This window comes from Monomorium pharaonis, chromosome 2 (assembly GCF_013373865.1).
Source record: "Monomorium pharaonis isolate MP-MQ-018 chromosome 2, ASM1337386v2, whole genome shotgun sequence".
NCBI lineage: Eukaryota > Metazoa > Arthropoda > Insecta > Hymenoptera > Formicidae > Monomorium > Monomorium pharaonis.
In genome coordinates this window covers 13,702,875-13,721,147 of record NC_050468.1, presented here as the reverse complement: position 1 = coordinate 13,721,147, position 18,273 = coordinate 13,702,875, and the positions used below count along the sequence as shown (strand labels likewise).

Sequence of the window (18,273 nt, the reverse complement as noted above, 5' to 3'; positions counted from 1 at the left end):
TATTACTTGATTATATTATATATTATGTATATAATATTATTATAGTTATCGCAATGTGATATGAAAAAGAATGTTTTCGGGGCTCGAAAAAAAATATATATGTACAATATAATACGTGTTCGATCCGGCTTAAATTTTCATACGCGAAGATATATATATGATGTCGAGTGTAAATATTAAAACAAATTCATACTGCTCTTTTATTGTTATGTATTTTTAAAAATCTCTATGCATATCCTATTCTCAAAACACATAACAGAAATCATATTATTCCGTATCAGTCCAATCATTAAATTTTCTTTTGGTTTAGAATGTCATATAAGTCTGTACTTATGATAACTTATTATTGCATTTTTTCGGCAATTCCACAATTAAAATAAGATTTTTAAAAAACATAAAATGGATAAAAACAATGTGAATTAATGTAAATATTGAAATTAATGCACAATTTCTAAATAAAAACGAACGTGATATAATGCGATAAAACCTATTTTGAAGTTAAGATGTAAGAATGGAACTTCAATATTAACAATTTGCTAAATCATCGTCTATATAAATTGTAACTATACAATCTCTCGCATGATGTAAATTTTGTATGATCTTATCTATATTTGTACTTAAGTAGACAAATGTTTATGTAAAATCTTTTTAAACATTATGGGAAAAAAGAAAAATGCGCTTTAGGTATCTATTTGCGTAGATTCGCTTAAAATCGCTTGAATGCTTTTTTACTTGAGTAAGTCTTCGATATCCCGCATAATATCGTCGGATGATGTATCCAGTCTCAGGTACTCTTCGTCGGTTTGCGTGTACGGTTGACCGACGTCCAACAACGTAGTGTTCATAATGTCCTCCGTCGTATACGTCGCAACCGACTTCCTGTCTTCCGTCGCTTGTTCCAATTGCGTTTGAGTTTTCTCTTCGTTCGTGCTACTATCGCACAATCTAATCTCAACATCGATCCTCCTGTTCGCGTTAACCGACTCATCGCTGTGGCTCTCCAGTCTCTCACGACATGAAAGCTCGTCGTCTCGAAGACTGTCCGTCGCCATCCCACGTTCGTTTACAGTCTCCGCGTCTTCGCACGGCTGCGTTTCGATCTCCCTTGAAGCGTTCTTCAGGGACCTTCGCAGTTTCACCGGTCGCACCTTAGGTTCACTACTCTTGGCGAATTCGGAGCTGATCTTACATCTCTTCGGTGGACTGACACTCTCCTTATCCCCTTGTTGCTCTTCGAGCGAGCGCCTTTTCACACTCTTCACTTCGATAGGTGACGAAGAAGACTCCATCATAACGGACTTCGTGTCCGTTGTCAGTGCTTTAACGGCCAGTTCCCTCTCCTTCTTTCGTTGTCGAATCTCCTCCAGGCTCAACACCTTGAAAGTCAATTCTTTCGTCGGCTCATCTTTCTTGATTCTCGACGGGCTGATCCACCGATTAGTCATCCCGGTCTTAGACGTCTTGCCCACTTGTCTCTGATAAAGTCCATCGTCATTGCCAGCTTCATATGAGTAATAAGCTGCGCTCTCCGCCTGGATCTCTTCAAGTCTCATCTGCTCATAAGTCTTGCAGTACGGCACCTTGGGCTGCGATTTTACAGGTGACGGTGCACTTTCGTTATCAGATTCTGGAAGAAACATACGAAGAATGAAGGGTCAAATAACCGTTTCAAACATTCGACGAAGGTGTCACTTGGATGGCGATTATTATTATACAATCAACACACACACAGACACACACACACACACACTCTCTCTCTCTCTCTCTCTCTCTCTCTCTCTCTTTCACGCGCTCTCTTTTTGTATGTACATATTTTTTACAGCATCAGATTACCTGTCGATTACGATAATCTGTGTCTATCATTGATCCGACTCATAACATTTTCCAAAAGTTATGGATTTACTTTTACTTTGTGCAAACAGAAATTATATAAATAGTTTGAATTAAAATCTGTGTCTGGAATTTTCCTTGCAGTCTCAATCGCAACTGTTTTTAGATGTTTCCGAATTTCGTATATATAATAATCCCGCGTTTCACATGCACACACTCTGGGGTAAGGTTCAGGTTTTCGTAATTGACGTGTCTTTCCAAATGTCCTCGTATTTTCATATCGATCTTCTTTATCTCAAACGTGTCTTTCTTCATCGAGTTTAGCTTTGTATTTCTCGTCTCGTGCACCCTTTACGTATGTCTCCACAAGTTTCTTATTCCGGCCGACTCATCACCGTAACGTCGAGCTTTTATTCTCATACAATAACATTCTCTTTTTCTTGACGCAGTTGTACCCGATAATAAAAACGCTCCTACAATATCCATTATCCGTGATATCGATCAGTAATCCATTTTAATGCACCAATAGTCACGTATAGTCAATCCACATTTCTCATCTTCGTCTTGCAAAGCGGCAATCACTCACATTTTGCAAAAAAATTAAGTATATATTTTTACGTACACGCACACACATATTATTTACACCTAAACTGTTTTATATACAACTAATTAGTGATGGTTGTATCGCAACTATTATCTTTTTTCTCCCGCTCTCTTCCTCTCTCTCTCTCTCTCTCTCTCTCTCTCTCTTTCTTTCTCTCTTCACACATACATCTCTTCCGAAATACCATTTTTTTCTTTTATTCTTAGTAAATCTATCGATTTAAGACCGGTCTCTCTCTTCACAATTTTCTTTTGCGCTGCTGCTGCGGTTGCGCGAAACGGCGATGCCTTTCAACGCTTTTCGACGCACTCAAACTTGATTCACACTTCGAACACAGCTGCAGATAATGTAATACTTACTTGTACAATGATTTACATAACACGTCCTTCGATCGTCATCTAGATCTAGAAAAATGCGATCTAAGATTTCGGTATCGGTACCGTCACGATCATGAAAAACATTGGGAGACGCGTCCCCCGAAATAATCGGCGGACGAACGGAACTGCGATTAGTGGAAATTCGTGGTGAGAAGTGAAATAAGAAGCCCCGTCGAGAAGAGCGTCGCCGGTAAACACCGGTGTGTAAACAGGGCTGTTTTCATCGCCACCGGTGAGTACAGGTGACACCGCTCTCGCTCTCCGGGTCGACTGTCCGACTGGTTTCGAGGTATCAAGTTTATTGAAATTCAGATATCTCAATGAAAAGTATTGATTTTTTTCCATTCGCTTACATCAATTCGTTATAGTTAAATTGCGCATCGCTTACTCTTTAGCATATAATCAATCTTTCTCCTTCTCCACGTTCGACCGTCTAAGATCGGCCGAAAAAAAGGCTCTTTCGTCTTTTCTTTTTTTTCTTTTTTCCCTTTTTTTAAAATCTCTCTCTCTTTTTCTCTCTCTTTTTCTTTAATCGCTCGCGTTCGAGACAAAAGAAGCGGAACGAACGCGCGTTTCCGCACCGTCGTTTCGAGTCGACGTAACGACAATCGCGAACGTCCTTGTGTGATCATTATCATCGTCATCGTCCTCATCGTCGTCGTCCCGATCCCGAGTTCTCCTCACCAGCGCCCCGAATCATCCACGGCGAACCTCCCGAGAGTCTCGTCCGCGCTGCAGACGTCTGTTCCTTTCTCGTCCACGAGACAAATCGACGATTTCCCAGACGGATCAGATCGAGTCGGATGAAATCGGAGCGCCGGGAGGCCGCGACTCGCGGGATCGAGGGCACGCCGTCCCCGGAGTCGCCGTTACGTCGACTGTACACGAGTCCGTAGTTTCGTCGCGTGGTTGATCGTGACGCGACCGAGGCCGCGCACAGGAGCAAAAAAAATGCGTTAAAAGGAAAAAAAGGAGATAAAAATAAGAAAAAAAAATAACCAGAAGAGAGAATTAACGAGAAAAGGTAACGTGAGAAAGCGGGGCTTCGGTCGCGCGCACGGCCGAGGAAATAAAAAAAAAAAAAAGAAGGGATCATCTCGCGACTCGACTGGCGCGCGCAAGAGCCAACCGAGGTGGGAGATGATCCCGTTGTCGCGAGGGAAGTCAGAGGGGGCAACGGGTAAAGTTACAAAGTAATCGGGGAGAGTAACCGATTTCGGACTTATAATCGGTGAGCCTTCGAGCGGGAGGATCGTCGCCGGATAGATAGGAGTGGAAAGGGGAAGAGTGGAAAGAATGGCAACGAGAGAAAACCAAAAGGTCGGAAGAAAGGACGGTCGAAAGAGCCGCTCTTTCACTCGCTCGGCTCGCTCTTAACGCGCTCGCATCCCGCATTCCGGAGACTCGTCATCGTGGCCCGATTTGTCGCGGGTTTAGGGCCGTTACTGAATATTGAATAAAGCTTCGAAGCTTCGAATTATCAAAAGTAAACAGCCCTAATCTGTTAACTGTTCAAGAGATTCCAGTCCATGAACTAGTTCCTGGGACCGCGACGGTCTCCCTGCTACTGAACGTCGAATGCGAGAGCGTCGGCGACGCGAGGCGAGGTATACGCACACGCGCTTGGGGTGACGACGACGATCTCTCTCTCGCTTCTTTGCGCTCTCTACAATTCATCGTGAACAGAAATCAAATTAACAAATCGCTAGAAACAATAATCTTACAAAAACAAATGTAGATCGGGGGAGGGGCGAAATGGGTCGCGTCACACGCGACCGATTCCCTCCTTCGCGTGTAACATATTTATATATATAATATATATAATATGTAATATATATGCATATAATATTCTCTGATCTATCCTCTTTTTTGTGTGTGTGTGTGTGTTGTCTTTCAAACACGCACAAGCACGAACCTGCCTGAGCGCGCGCTCGCAAGTTCGCGCGGGTGACGAGTGAAGCGGAGGACCCGCAGGCATCGCGCGACGACGTTTCTCGTACTCGTCCAAATTACATCGGTCACCGGCGCGCGAATCGCCGGCTTGGCTCGCAATCGCGTCCATCGCACGTATGTCGCGAGTACGGCGATGAGGCGCGGAGATGAACGCGTTCCAAGCGAGACGTCGTAGCTCCCATCGAAGTACGATCGCACGTAGCGAATTTACATTAAGATTGTCAACCGTCCCCTGCCCAGCAATATTCTCTTCAGGAGTTGATGCGTCGTTAGTACTGGCGCTTAGTCCTCTGGTGGATGGAATATTGCTGGGAAAGAGACGGTTGCACGTCTGCAATATGATAAACTCGCGCCGTCATCGCCGATCGACCAGAGATCGCCAAAACCTCGATCCCGCTGATTAGTTTCCCCCGATACGGTTAATAGCTGCGAGTAGACGTTAAATGGAATCAACAGATCCGCCGCGCGCGGATCGCAATTTCATCCCTCGAGGGACGCTACTTCGGGGCGAAGCCCCTCGCCGAAGGGCGGCGGAAGGAACCGCCGCTGTGATCCCCTTCACATTTACTATTTTTTTTTTTTCTTTCGCACTATCATCTTGCATTTTTCACACGCACGCGGTTCATCGGACACACATTCTCTCCCTCTCGTTCATTCGTCATTCTCTGCATTAGAAAAGAAAAGAGTTTGGTAATAATAATCAAGCTTGGGTGATAGTTTTATTAAGGTTTTGGTAAAATAATTTCAATTAAATGTCCGCTTAATATATAAACAGATATTTAATATTTAGTAATCGTTCAGTTACTATTGACATAATTACTAAATGTTAATAAGTATTTACTTATATCGATTAAATATTTAACTGAAATTATTTCCACTAAAGCCTGATTGTTATTATTAAAATCTTTCTTCAGTGTTCTTGCCCTCGTATTGCTCCGTTGCTACTTCCTTCTTGCCTCTCATGTGTTCCGTGTACCTTATCGATTCTCTCTTACGCACTCACAATTCGTAGATCCTCGCGATCGAGTTCGATCGTCCGCCCCTTCTTGGAAGACTCGCGCGCGCGTCATTCTCCTCCGATCGCAGAGGCGTAAACGTGCAAAATCTGTCTGCGCATTTCGTGCGCTTTGCCCTCGCGTAAGAAAGCAAAAGAGAGACGCGGACACCGTGAGAACCCTGATATTATTTCGCGAACACAAAAAGCACATGGACCGACTCCGTACGGTTGAAGGCACAAAATCCTTGCCGCCTGAGACACGCGCGATTTCACCCGGGGAAACGTGATAATCGCGCGCGAGTATTCCAAGAAAATGAACGGGCGTAACATCGATCAACGATTTCAATCATAAATATATATATATATATATATATATATATATATATATATATCCCTGTGTTGTAGCAGTTAAATATATAATATATATGTGTAAAACATATGCTGTATAAGAAAAATTATTAGTTCTTATGCATTTCATGCTAGTGTGAGGGGTACGCGGGAAGGGAAGAGAGAGAGAGAGAGAGAGAGGAGAGAGAGAGAGAGAGAGAGAGAGACGAGAGAGAGAAAAAAAAACAGAGAGAGAGAGCGAGAGAGCGAGAGGAGAGAGAGAGAGAGAGAGAGAGTCTCTCTGCTCTCTCGCTCGCTCCTCTTCTCGCTCTCTAGATCTCTCTCTCTCTCTCTCTCTCTCTCTCTCCTCTCTCATACACACACACACACACACTTTTTTTCTCTCTCGCTTTCTATCACAAGCTCACTCAAACCGATTATCTCCTATTACACGCTCACACTCAGCTTAATTATCTCAAAAATTTCCCCATAAAATCTCAAAATTTTTCTTTCCTTTCTCGCCACGTGTTTTTTATAATAAGACGCTTGGCCTCTTGTATTATTTAGCTTGCCGTGTCATTATATGTACCGTTGACTCGAAAAGAAAAGAAATCACTATCAGATATCCAGGAAAACCGACGAGCAGGCCTTGCTCCAAATGATTTACATTATTTCTTCTCAACTATCTTTTTGCGTCCTTCCCTCCTCCTTTCGTTTGGCCATGACGCGATTTATTACTATTGTAAAAGACCGATACATCGTATCTTGTCCCACTATACTGTACTCGTATTATAAAATTTTTCATCAGTGCAAGATTAATAATATGATATAACATAATAGCATAAATAACATGATGAATAAGAGCATTTTTCTCTTTTCTTTTTTTATAACCTGCTGGCTTAACAGGCCCACAATATCAAATGCGCGATATATCTGAACAATTGAGGCGTTGAGAACACACAAAAAATGTATTTTTAATAAAAATAAAAGCTAAACTTTATATTCAGACTCCTCTCACTGATATCATCTCGACGGCACTTAATAAAAACCTCCTTTTTTTAAATCTGTTAAGTATTTTTCGTTCTCAGCACCTCAATTAAGAGTTAATATCCTATTACCATACAGAAACTCGTAAAACGTGAATCAGTATATGTATATTCCTGACAATTGCAATATTCTTATTCGATATACAATAAACGATCTCGCGTTTAATATTATCACGTAGAAAGCAAGCTTTTCTAAGCCGAATTGTTGAACTTTTTTTTCTCAGAGCGTCAAAGAATCATCACGCTCGACTTGCACACAAAGTTTTGAACCTACATTTTATTTTATTTCCTTTAATTCTCTTTTAAATCTCTCTCCCTGTGAGTGCACAATGGGAATTATCGTGGTATACGAAAATTTGTGTAATTATCGCCTGGCGGCGCGAGCATAGAGGCTCTGTGTGAAGCGCGATATCACGCCTTATCACATTTTCGTCGTCCCGAAATTCTCTAATTCACGTGAGAAGCCAAAACATATGAAGGCATTATTATTCGTACACGCGTAAAACACAAGGCTAAGGACGCAGTTGGAATCTGTTTAAACCTCAAACACGGATTCGCGCGCGAATATATTCTACTAGTTTATTAAATCTCTTTCTCTCTTCTCCCTCCCCTACTTTCTTTTACTAGTCAATCATTCACTCATTCTCTCTCAAACTCTCCCTCTCCCTCCCTCCCTCCCTCACACGCACGCACACACACACACACACACACACACACACACACACACACACACACACACACACACACACACACACACATGCGCGCGCGCACTCACTCACTCACTCATTCTCTTTCTTTCACTGTTCTCTTCTTCCTCTTTCTTCTTCTACAATCTCACATATAATAATGCGACAACAAAGAAAGCATATATGCATTGATTGTGATTCAGATATAAATATTTCAATTATTCTTTCACTATTCGCCATTGCACTTATCTCAGTCCAAGACGTGACCGATAAACAATGCGCAAGCTCCTCTCTTTCTCCCTCTCTCTTTTCTTTCTTCCATTTCTAATGAAACAGATGTAAATGTGTCGGCTAGTCCGATTTATACTACTATACGTACAATATTCTTTTGATCGGCCACGTCAAGGATATGATGCAAGTCCGCATCTGGGAGTGATATTTAAAATATTTAAGACTCCTTGCTAAATGCTGACAAAATACTCTCTCGTCAAAGACGCAAACTTAAATACTTAAAATAACTATAGAATTCACTCGTAGTGTTATTAATACTCGATTAACATTTATAAATTCCAACTTTTCGCAAACTAAGAGCAGGATCTGCGTGAAAAAAAGTTTGTGTGTGCGTGTGTGTGGTAAAGCGGAGACCCATAGCTATCTTCTTCTTGGTCTAGCACGGCTCTTGCTTTCGCGATCTTACAGCACATGACGTCGTATTGACGGAGATACTTGAACCTCGTTTTTCTTAACTTAGACCATGATCTGGTAATTCGAGTCCGATCGCACCGCATCGCAGCCGGAGAAAGATAGCCATAGGCGATTAGAGGGCTAATTTAGGCAAAGTTTAGATATAGCAGCCCCTGCAAAAATTGATATTCACTACTAAATTTTTCGTGATAACACGAGTGCAAAGTACATCAATATAAGATCGACTATGCGCGATTGTGCTTCAATGATCATATTACGTGAGATTATCGATCAATGCCAATTCTTAAAAAGTATCAATTCAATTTGTAAATATTGCATGTTATCCCTCTTTCCCATAGCAACACACGAAAATCGAATGAATATAAATGAGAGTATGGTAAGTCGCACGAACGTACTGTCGCAATAAAATCAATCAATGTAATAAAATCACATTATCTTTACAGTTGACGATATTGACGTATGCGTGAATATTTTTTTACATTAATTACTCTTAGATCAATTTATAAAACAAAAATTAAAGAGAGAGTGAAGCTCAAGTATCGAGAATACACTAATATTTTAAGTTAAATATTATGCTAATTGTGAGATCGACACAAGGACTTTTACATATCTTTCGTTATCGAAAAGATATACAGAATTATATTATTATACAATTCTTCAAGCAGAACGATACTTTTACACACTTCTCTTTTCTTTTTATGTAAAATGCGTTTAAATCTCAGCTATACAACTCAACTGTCTTAATCGTGAGAAAAATTTTAACAGTTTATAAATTCTTCGAAAATATTTTTCTGTTGCCAATTGATGGATGAAGAAAATCATACATACGTCATTACAAAAGCTACAACAGTTCTCATCAATTTTAAAATCTTCTGTACGACGTTATACCGAGGAACGGAAAGGGGAATCGAGAGGTTTGAGGCTGTGGGGTTTGCTGCGTATGAATCGACGTATACGGTGATTGCTGGAGGAGAGGGGAGCTCTGTTGATTTTGCAATGACGATAGAGACTGCCCGGGAGAGTGAGAGTGTAGATTTTGTTGATGATGTGGATACGATAACGTATGATGACCGGGGGAAGTTTGTGAGTTCGCCGGCGGGATGTTTAGATTATTTGCGATGCTGATGTTACCGGGTATGTTGAGACTGTTAGGATTGTTGGGGATTGTCAGGCTCTTCGGGATACTGAGCGCGTTCGGGAGATTCATATTCGTTTGCAAGCTAGGCGGTAGAGAGAGAGTAGCTGACGTAAGATAATGTACGTTGAAAGATGGACGGGGGGGCTAGTAAAGCCTCATACCTTCTTCGAATTTGACGATGAGAGGATCAACGGCGGGACTGCCGATAAAACTACCAGCTTCGCTGTTTCCTCTACCTTGCTCCGACTCAGTAGTGCTGCTGCCGTCATACTTTGGGTCATCTTTATGGAATAAAAAAGATGTAAATGTGTGATAGTACTATATACGCGATATACACATTCCTTATTACTATATTTATCTTATCCTGTCTATGTTATTCTAGATTTGAATCATCAGAGTTGGGTAATGCCTAGTTAAAAGGTTAAAAGTTAAATAATAAAGTTAAAACGTTAAAAACTTATTATCACTTGTAGTACTAAGTCTTTATCATTTTATTTAACTTTGTATCTTCTGTTTAAACATTTTAAGCTATGCTCGGCATTCATCCGTTTGTTTAAAACATGTACTCAGAGCAATTCTCGGGTTTAGAACTAAAAATGTTAATTTTTTTCTTAAACTAAGAATTTATCTTTGTAAATTAAAAAATTTTTAAACAAAAAATTATAAATTTTTTCATTATTTTGTTTTTGTTATTTATTTCATATAAACTTTATTTACAAATAAAATATTAAATTTATTTGGTAATCTATATTGTAATTATTATTTTTTTTAATAATTTAATTTTTTTATTTAATATATATACATAAAATACTTTTCAAAATTAATTTTTAATTTAACTAAATTTAATAATAAAGCAATTTTTTATTAATTTCTTGTTCATGCAATTTTTAATGTAACTAAATAAATTTTATAAGCCATTAACTTTAATTTAATATAATTTTTAAAAAATTAACTTGCCTAATCTTGGTTATCATTCTAAATAAGTAGTATTATCTAATTATTATTAGCTTTAAGTAAAACTATAAATAAAAAATTATTTAATAATATTTATTTAATAACGTATAATAAAAATCATTATAACGTTTTTCATATAATCGCGCGTTTAACATTTTTAGATTTTGAAATAAAAATAATTTATAACTATGAAATGATTTATGTCTCTCTTTATGTTAAACAAACATTTTTAGATCAAAATTATACCTGAGTAAATAAGTTTTATTACAAATCTAATCAAAGTTTAACTATAATAAAACACCTACCTTGACGGTTGAGCCACTCTTGATTCGGAGATTTTGTTGCTACTTCTGTGGTCTTCACGGGATTGATAGGGTCACTAGAAATAGTGCGTGGGCTTGCATGCATAAATGGACAATGAGGCTTTCTACATCCTCCAGGTTGTGTTTCCCAATAACAAGGAATTGACTTGCGATTTTTCTGCAAATAAAATAATTCAACCTTAAATCTTCTTATAATTAAATTAATTTCATAATCTTAATTAAATGTTGTTATGGTACATATTATTTTATTTTAATCTATGTAACTTTTTTCCTAACTGTATAAATATATATATATATATATATATATATATATATATATGTACATAAATTTCTTATTTATCTCTATTTATTTATTCAAATAAGACAATTATTTAATAGAGTAAATAAAAATAGATTTAAAAACCAGCTACATACGTACTACTTTATTAGTAATTTCACAGATTTAGGAATGTATAGGAATGTATTGTAGGAATGTATATAATACTAAATATTTATACTTAATAATTAAAATAAGTATTTTTCAAAGACTATCAAGAGAGTTAATAGCAATTTCTTCTTGTACCATTTGAAGAAAAAGATGAATGACAATTAATTAATCTCTTTCTGTGATGATATAATTAAAAATGTTATGCAGTAACAGAATATTATTTTTTATGTAGAAACTTGAAACACATAATCTAAAAGAGGATATGCAAATTAGTACAAGCTGATAAGAACAGATGTTTTTGCAATACAGTAAATTTCACATTATCTAAATTTATTCATATAATATTTTGTATGAATTATCAGAAACTAATTAAGAATTATTTTTTTAGATAATATACAGTACAAACAGAGTGTAAATTGATAATCATAGATGTTCGTGCAATGTTAATAACTTTGTCGCACATCCGCTTTTGCTTATCTATCTTTTAAACTAGAAGTCAGCAAATTTTTTTCTATAACAAATCAGATAGTTAATATCTTAAGCTTTGCGCACCAAGAAGCAAAATCGAAGATATTACGTAAATACTTATATAACAAAAAAAAAACATTTGTTTTATTAATAAATTTAAATACTAAATTATACATATGTATGTGCATAATGGCCATACAGAGATAAATACAAAGAAGAAACAGTATAAAATATTAGTATCAAATTAAAACTAACATTTTGTTTAACAATCATAATTTCATATAGAGGCAAAAAATATTCTTATTATATATTCTTGCTCAAGTGTAAAACAATGATGATCTTGTTATATAATTTAATTTTCTTTAAAGAATTTAATCATCTTAAATTTCAGTTAAATACATTTTTATTTCAATATTTTAATGATAATAAAAAAACCCAATGATTGTTTTAATAGTAAAAAATTCTTGATTGGAAGATATTATTTTCCATCCAATGTCTTCCTCTCAACTAAAATAAAAGTCATTAAATAATAAAAATATTTTTATAAAAAATTTCTTCATTAAATAAATTATGTCTGTTTATAATACCCTATAATATCATTATTTAATATAATTCAATATAATTTCAATATTTAACATTTCAAAAACAAAATGTTCCCAAAAACAAGAATATATTTTTTATGTGTGTGACAAGGCATGTATTATGGAACTTTCCGATATAAATTTTGATCATAATTATTCAATTATTTATTAGACTTTTATTAAGGCATTTCTTTAAAGAAAACGAAACAATTCCAAACAGAATCCATTCTGAATATTTCCATAATACGTATTCTATTCAAATTTGATATGTATCTTGTTCTATGCAGACTTGACACACAGATAGTTTACCTCTATTCTAAATAAACAATTCTTCAGTTTCTGAGGGGAATAACGTGTGGCTTCGGATGAAAGCGGTCGACTAATAATCGACAAGTTTCGAGTTCAATCCCGACCGTCATCCTATATATGCCTCGATTTAAAAGTCAATTGGAAAATTAAAGATTGCAAAGAATAAGATTTATTTACCTTTAATTCCATGTGTCTGAAATTACAATGCTCATTAAGGCAATTTCCCTGTTGCCAGTATGTACACATGGTTTCACAACCCAGAGCAGATGGTTCATGTCTGTACGGGCAGAAGTCACCCTGCAAAAGTACAAAAAAAGTGTAAGTCTCATTCAAATGTATCACAATTTATAAGAGCAAGGCAGACTTGCAGTGCCAAATGACATTGTCAATACTGCAAGTATGATTAAACGAGACGAAGTATGCTATCAAATATTTCAGAAAATTTTAATTGATTAATTGTCTACAGTATGCGACTTACAAATCTAGCATAAAATATTTTTTTATTCACTTAATTTCATTAAAATAAATATAAACCACAAGTCGAAATAAAAAAGTTTTAAACATGAGATAACAGAACAAGATAATCATAGATAGATGCATGTTCGTGCAATGTTAATAACTTTGTCGCACATCTAATTTGGAAGAGCAATATATTCACACAGTGAATGAAAAGTTATAATTCAAAACAATATAAAAATCACAGTCAACGAGTGTTCTAATAAGAATAAGCGTACCGACCCGTATCGTTTACATTTTAACATTTGTAAGAATTTCTTGTCAACATGGCATCAAGATGGCCGACCTAACCTCGGCAAGGCCCACGAGTCTCCACAAGCAATATGGAACGACCGTTTCGTGTACTTTCGAAACAAACGTCGAACAGGAAATCGTCCAGGACACGACCGGCACGACGGGGCCGGGAGGAAGGGGTCGCGAAACGTGTCCCGCTTACCTTCTTGCACGTGGAATAGTAAAAGAAGTAGCAGTCCAGATTTTTGTGGTTGTGCTCCATTTGCAGGAACTTGTAGAACGACGAGTGATCGTGCTCCTTGCTGAAAACAGAAATCAGAGAGATTCATCAGGAGCTCCGGGTGCAAGCCAGCGAGTGCGATCTGTCGCGATCACGAGGGGGAGGGTGCGGATTACTCGACTACGTGGCGATTGATGAAAGGGGAGACTCGAACGGTTTACCATTTCGTCCGGAACATCGTGATCGTGATCGATAAGCGCCTAAAATCGCGATGGAATTCGCACGGAGATCGCTAGGCGGTCGGTACCAAACTGGCTAGACTGACGAGCGAGGTTGCCGCAGAATTTCCAACCGACGTTTCTCCCCTCGCGCCCGAAAACAACAAACATACCGCGTCATCCCCGCCGCCGTTCGACTCGCCTCGCCACGCTGTTTTTTCTGCGCGTGTATGTACCGCGTGTCGTTACGTCCCGTGTTATACCATCCCCCCGTGTATACGTACACACACGCTTGGTTGCGACTCTTGGGTTGACCTCCCGGCGACTCTTCGTTTTTTTCCTCTGTTTTTTTCTCGCCTGGCTCTCGACCACCGCGCGCGCGCGTGAGATTCGTTCTCGAAATCCACTTGAATCTCACTCGGTTCCTCTTCCTCGTCCTCGACGACAATTATCGGTTACCACGTCGACGTGCCCAGCGTGCTCCGTTCCGTCGCTCCACGATGCTGCAAGACTCCAGTTCGTCGACACTGCTGCCAACGCATCGATGCATCGCGACGTTGCATCACGAGCGCTGCTGCAGCCCCTAGTGCAGTCTCACTGTCGCCAATCGCCGTTGCGGCGGACCATTCGAAAGAGTATATTGGATTTTTTCCGCAGTTTCAAGAATATTATTCATTTCATTCCTAATCACATATATTTTATTAGTGTATATGTAGATAGTAAATATGGATAGTAGTTAAAAAATTAAATAATGAAATTGAAAGGTTAATAATTTTTAACTTAATTATTTTTAAACTTCTAACATCAGTTATTTTTTTAAGAAACGTGAACTTTAACTTATTAACTTTTTTTCTAAGTTAAAAATTTACTTATATATATGATAAATGATAAAAGAAAAATACCATTTTATTAAAAAATATTAGTTATTATTTTATATAAATTTAAAATATACATAAAATATTAAATTTATTTATTCATATATTATAATTGTTATCTAGAGTAATCTGATTTCTTAAAAATACTATGAGAGGTTTTAAGTCCGAGAAATCAGAAGAAATAGAAAAAGTGAAAGGTCGCCTGCTTACATCAGTCTATTACTCTATTATATACTTTTACATTATATTAGTATTGTATTGTAATTTTAGTCTTTTACTGTTAATATTAACAAAACCATTGTGAATTGAATCGATTTTTGATGTTATCAATTTGTGAGTAGCTCAGCGATATAAAAAGCTTTTTTTAAAGCGCTACGGTTCGATGAAACATTATCGCACAAAGCATAAAATAATAGATGCTTGCTAACTTTTAAAATGCTTTTCAAAAAAAATATGATAATTTTTAGCAATATTATCGAATTTTTTATATAGAAACTTTATATTTTTTATAAAATATTTTATAACTAAAGAATTTATAGAAAAAAGAGAAAAACTGTTATAAAGCCTTTTTAATGCGCGCAAATTAGAAAAAGTAATAATTAATATAAATAGTACACAAAAAATTATATATAATAAAAAAACATGCATAATTTCCTAATATACAGGGTGTCCCTGAACATGTGGATCAATGCTCATAAAGAGATAGAAAGGATCGAGATGGACATAAAAATTCAATATATTATCTTGGGTTAGATCCACCAATAATCGAGATATTAACGTATGGAATCTACAAATAATCTAATTAATTTTTATCGTAATTGTGAACAGTAAATTAATGAAAGCTTATCGTACATTCACGATAGATTTTTTCTTTTGTGTTATGGCTCGAGCGGATCGAGCTCTTCCTTCGGCGCTCATTCGCATAATTTGAAAAATTTATACCTCAATTATTGGTAAACCTAACCCAAGACAATATTTTGGACTTTTATGTTCATTTCGATCCCTTCTACCTCTTTATGAGCATTAATCCACATGGTCAGGGACATCCTGTATATTTTTTCCTACACATGCATATATTTGTGCGTATATTTGTGTGTATGTTTATTTTGAGAAAATCACGTGAATAGGGGAACAAAAACACTTAGGTCTGTATTCAGAACGCGCTTACAATGATATTAATGCGATTTTATGTAATTCTATCTTTTTACGTTTTACGTAAAAATATAAAATGACATAAATTGATGGGTATTCGTAGTAATCGTTCGATCTTAAGTTCAAAATTGTTTTAAGACTGGTCACAAGAGTTGAAGATTGTTAGTTATCTTTAATATAAAATCGGATTATGAAACCCTATGTTTAATGAATAATAAAAATAGAATGATGCAATATCGTGCTAACTTATATAAACGCGTTTTGAATATGAGTCTTAAAACTTTCGATATCTTTGTAATAACTTTATTGAGAAAGTTGATATTCATCATCTTTACATTAAAAAGATAAAATTACATTTTGGCCATCGTTTCTTTTAATTCCACAAAAAAGCTAAAAATATAATTATTAAAATTTCACTCATATTCGTACAATTCGTCGTTGAAACGATAACACAGTATATCTTCGTTACAATATATAAACTTGAAGATGGATATATATATATATATATGTCTATATATCCAAATTTTCGTACTAGGATAATTCATTTGCTCACGTACTGTATCAATCAATATTGATTATATAATAAAATTTTATTTCAATATTACTGAAATATATATATATTGATTAAAATAATATATTTCAACAAAAAATACGCTACGCTTACTATATTCAAAATAAAGCTATAATTAGTGTTACATTGAACAAATTGGTGTATCTCCAATGTCACTTATCCTATTGAAATTATAGTTTACAACAAAAGCTACGGAGAAATAGCGAACGTGGTAGAGCGTACGTTGATTTCATCTATGGTCTCTCCGCGTAAACGAATGTGGAAATTGCACAACCCACTCTTGGAATCCTTAGCACTTTGATATTTTGAAATGACGATCTTTTCAAATATATATACTATATTTCTGCTAATATATAAAATAGGTTCATTTCGTAAATTATGGCTGCATCGTTATTTCGGACAATGTATCACACGACCGTTGATATACGATATGAATTTACGAAATGGGACCATCGCTCATGCATTGTGTGGCATGATTGTTCTCCCTCTCTTTTCATATAATATATATATATTTATCTATATATATTTATGCAACATTTTTTGGAATCTTACTAATTAGTATAACTAGTACAAAGTTATGTAAGTGTTGTGAAATTAAACCTCCAAAAAGTCTTGTCCATTGATAATGTTAAAATTAAAAACATGTTATTCATCCAAAACAATACATATGGCTGAAATAAAGTTAACAATATCTAAAATCGGATAACAATATAAAAGTCTTATAGAAATGATAACTATCTAAAAATAATCATAAACCATCTAAATGTAAATATTGAAAAGCCTATAAATAATTGTTATAAACGTATTCTACTAAAGTGTTTAACCCTTTGCATGGTGGTCAATATATATATTGACCACCTATCTTGAAGTCTTTTTTTTTTAATTTTTCGAACACCAAATACTGTATTTTATTATTTTTTCTTGTAATTTTACTTTAGTAAGAGTCTTAATAGTATTTGGTAAGAAGTAATTTTCCTTTATTATTAGTTAATTTTGTTATATAAATAAATAAAGTGAAAAAAAGTGTTTTTTACAACAAATGTATGTCAGAAAGAAGAATCATGAAGCTGCGAAAATTAGTATACAGATTTTTTGGGTCACTGATTACGAATCCGCTATCAGATTTCGATGATTCTTTTTCAAAATGGCGGATCCAATATGGCGATTCACGATTTTGAGTATTTTTATAGGTTTTTTATAGAAATTGATATATTGAATTTTCTCGGGACGAAATGTTGAAAAATTTCGGAGTTTCCTACTTTTTTTTTTACAAAAACAGATGTACAGAACTAGCTTTTCTAAGTTGATTATGTGTAAGTCAGATTTTTTTAATTTTAAAGTGGAAAATTTCAAATAAAGGGTGATAAAAATTTTTTTTTTAAGATTTTATATTTTTTCATTTTTTCGACAATAGTACATAGAACATAAACTGTATACCAATTTCCATAAAAAACCGATAAAAAATACTCAAAATCGTGACTTGCTATATTGGATCCCACCATTTTGAAAAAGAAACTTTAAAATCTGATGGCAGATTCGTAATCAGCGACCCTAAAAACCTTTCTATACCAATTTTCATAAAAATCCGATTAATAGAAAAATAGGTGCCGCAAAGGGTTAAGTAGAATATATATATAATTGGTTTTATTATACATTTTATTCATCACATTCAACTTCCTAAAGTTTATGTTAATAATATAATAAAATAATAAAATGTGTCATATATGTAATAGATATAAATAAGTACTTAAAATATATATAA

The 18,273-nt window shown here is 35.7% G+C and overlaps 1 protein-coding gene across 2 annotated transcripts; it reads right to left on the bottom strand.

The window, feature by feature from the left end:
- Positions 1 to 122: 122 nt before the first annotated feature.
- On the bottom strand, positions 123 to 14,460 carry LOC105840653 (zinc finger CCCH domain-containing protein 11A). Of its 2 annotated transcripts, none has more exons than XM_036283407.1 (6): positions 14,198 to 14,460; positions 13,678 to 13,777; positions 12,903 to 13,022; positions 10,923 to 11,097; positions 9,825 to 9,944; positions 123 to 1,627 (listed from the first exon to the last, which is right to left on the bottom strand). In XM_036283407.1, the coding sequence occupies exons 2-6, from the start codon at positions 13,735 to 13,737 to the stop codon at positions 729 to 731; spliced, it is 1,374 nt and encodes a 457-aa protein (XP_036139300.1). In that variant the 5' UTR covers positions 13,738 to 13,777; positions 14,198 to 14,460; the 3' UTR covers positions 123 to 728. The 2 variants fall into 2 exon arrangements, with proteins under 2 accessions (XP_036139300.1, XP_036139299.1); XM_036283406.1 differs by lacking the exon at positions 14,198 to 14,460 and adding an exon at positions 13,917 to 13,933.
- Positions 14,461 to 18,273: the final 3,813 nt, after the last annotated feature.

Excerpts from the sequence above, each read along its gene's own strand:
- LOC105840653 (XM_036283406.1), bottom strand. Across the intron at positions 9,945-10,922 it reads AGAGTGGCTCAACCGTCAAG|ATGACCCAAAGTATGACGGC; the intron begins GTAGGTGTTTTA and ends TATTCCATAAAG. Across the intron at positions 1,628-9,824 it reads CATCGTCAAATTCGAAGAAG|AATCTGATAACGAAAGTGCA; the intron begins GTATGAGGCTTT and ends TGTTTCTTCCAG.